The 2990-nt window shown below is 30.3% G+C and overlaps 1 protein-coding gene across 1 annotated transcript in view; it reads left to right on the forward strand.

Annotated features, from left to right (window-relative positions):
* The window catches only part of LOC107626782, a 3848-nt gene extending 1239 nt beyond the window's left edge, over positions 1–2609 (forward strand). The window contains exons 2-4 of the mRNA XM_016329685.2: positions 1337–1664; positions 1976–2057; positions 2214–2609. Coding sequence (XP_016185171.1) covers positions 1337–1664; positions 1976–2057; positions 2214–2411 — 608 coding nt within the window. The 3' untranslated portion in view covers positions 2412–2609. The remainder of the gene's footprint in view (positions 1–1336; positions 1665–1975; positions 2058–2213) is intronic.

Raw genomic sequence — 2990 nt, forward strand, 5'->3', positions numbered from 1 at the left:
AGATAATTTTTTTTTTTTTTTATTAAAGGTATTATCCCTAACCTTTTTCATAGGGTTTATCTCAGACCTTGTAATCCGTGCGTGTCGACATTCTGCTTTTAGATGTTGGTCTGATCAATACTTACTACTTTACTAGTCACACCAAATTCTTTGTTACAGACGTACAGTACAGGCCAATTCTGTATTCAGTATTCGCTGTTTATTTGTTGTCCAATTTATTTTTTATAATAAATTTCAAATATTTAAAATTTATTAAATTTTTAAATTAAATATTAACTATTTTTTTTTTAATAATTAAGCACTAAATTAGTAAATTTTTAGACATCGTAACACCTACAGTATATTTGTGTTTTTAGACACACCGATTTACATTGTGTAGTCTCAGCAGTGTATAATGTATAATTGTATATCACACATTCAGTAAATTAATTTTACGAAAATGTTTAATAATAAAAAAGAATTAACCCAAAATAGTTAAAATTTTACGAAAAATATATTTGTGTAATACGTTATTTTTAGATTAGAATAATATAATACACTATTAAAGGATATCATAAGTGAGTGACATTTATTTCTTCTCACTCTATAAATGAAATTGTTAATAACGATTTCTAAAAAGAGAAATTGGAATTGAAATTGTTAGTTACGATTTTTTTTTAAATTTACTTTGAATTGAAATTATTATTATTAGCGATTTTTTTTATATTTCATAAAATTGGTGAAATCATTACTAACTATTTTTCTTTTTCAACAATTATCCTATATTAACGAAATTTATCAATAAATCTCAATATTTCAGTAAATCTCACCAATATTAAAAAAAATTAGCCGATACATTATTATGTAATGGTATATTATTTCATGTTTAAAAAAATAAAAAGTGTACCACTGTACACAGAAGTTTGATAAATAGATAGATAGATAAACAAAGAAATACTAATTTGTATTCTTTTAAAATGAAGAGTAGAAGTTTCTACAGAATAAAATGAAGGATGAGTGAAGATTAGTATTTTCTAGAAAAGGAATATTATATATATAACTTGAGATTGAATATGTTGCGGGAATTGGAATCTGCTAAATAATGAAATACAGGGTCTCATCCAAAGACACCACCAAATTTTGAAAGTTCGGTAACACTATTGAGTATTGAGATTCTGTGTATACGTAATGAATTGGTTATTACTTTATAGCAAATGTGTGACACTTTTTCTGTTGGACAAATTAATGTGAACTATGTTGCATATAAAGAAAGAATTTTTCTCTGTATAAAAGTCTCAATCATTAGGATGATATAACATTACCTTCAATGAACACAAGAATTGAATTTGATTTGCAGATTTACTAGATAAGAATCACGATGAGGATGACATGATGTTCTCAAAATGTGACAAAGGAACACAAATGAGCCCTGCAGATGAAACAGAGAGTGATCTGCATTCATCTCCAGAATCTTGCACCGGTTCAGCCATGGTTCAACCGGGTTGCCATTCCCCTAAGCTTGAGGTCAGAGATGTGCAGGTTGATAGCCAAGCTACTCTTATCAGGGGATCCAAAAGGCACGCAACGAAATCTCTGAGTTGCCACAAAGAGTTCAGAGAAAATAGTACAGAAACCAGCCAATTTTCACCTTGGGATATTGGAGACTCGGCCTCAGACATTTCCAAGTATTTTCTTTCTAGTTTCTCATAATTGCATCTAGCATAAGGGATCATTTGCATAACTCTTGTCATTCATGTGTCTCTTTTTATTAGTCTAAATTTTTGGAAAAAGTGATTTTATAACGTTATTTTCATGTGAATATTCCGTGAAAATTCGTGTTAGAAATATAACTATTCATATGTCTCCTCCCATCAGTTTAAATTTTTGGGAGAAGTGCGGTGTCATAATAATCTCCATTGCTTATTCAGGGTGCAAAAATCACATGATGTCGTTTTTGTATTTGTAAATTTATGAATGTACATTTATTCTGAAGCAGGTTAAAGAGAGAGGAAGCCAAAATAATTGCGTGGGAGAATTTGCAGAAAGCAAAGGCCGAAGCTGCAATACGCAAACTTGAGGTTCTTTTATTCAACAACATTTCTATATTTCACTCTCTCTGCCTTAAGTTTAAAATAAATTCATAGTCAATGAGTCAATAACAAATTATTTTGATGCCCAATATTTAAATGGTTATCCAATTAAAAGAATGAAAATTAAGAAAATGGTGTGGACAGATGAAATTGGAGAAGAAGCGATCATCATCAATGGATAAGATTCTAAGCAAGTTGAGAAAGGCAGAGACAAAAGCTGAAAATATGAGAAGCTCGATCCCTGAACAAGAAGAAAACCGGGCTTCCAAGAACTGCAAAGTGTTTTCATTCCCGATATGGTCCCCAATCAGCTGCTTCAGCACCCATGCTGTTGCTGACTGAACCACTCAAGTCATTATGATTTTGACCCTTTTTCCACAAGAATCTAGTACTAGTGTTCTACATTCTTGTCTTAATTCATGCCGTTTCATGCATTTGTATATACCACACTTGTTTATGGGACAAACTATATATTCGCCTTTTTTATTTTTCTCATTCTTATTTTCTATGTGGAAGTAAAATAGTAAATATTGTTGGGATTGAATTTGAATCATGCTCCTACATTCATTTCACAAAGTAACGAGTATTTTATCTCTCTCAAAACAAACAAGTGTCTTTCTATTACCAAAAATATTCAGTGACCAAATTAATTTTATAATCAAGTCTAACAGAATACTTCTAACCGTGTTTACTCCCTTATCTTACTAGCTCACGCACTCACTCTATCTTCTTTTCCTTCTCTTTTCCTCCTCCTCCTTCTATGTTTTTTTCCTCCAATTTCTTTTATGTTTTTTCCTTCTTCTCCTAGGTTGTCTTTTTTTATACCTTTCTACATGGTCGCCTTCATTTTTTTCTTATATTTCTTTGTTTATTTATTTGTTTGTTTCTTTGTGTATTTGTAAAAAAATTATAAAGGGTAAT

The sequence above is a fragment of the Arachis ipaensis genome, chromosome B01 (assembly GCF_000816755.2).
Source record: "Arachis ipaensis cultivar K30076 chromosome B01, Araip1.1, whole genome shotgun sequence".
Taxonomy (NCBI): domain Eukaryota; kingdom Viridiplantae; phylum Streptophyta; class Magnoliopsida; order Fabales; family Fabaceae; genus Arachis; species Arachis ipaensis.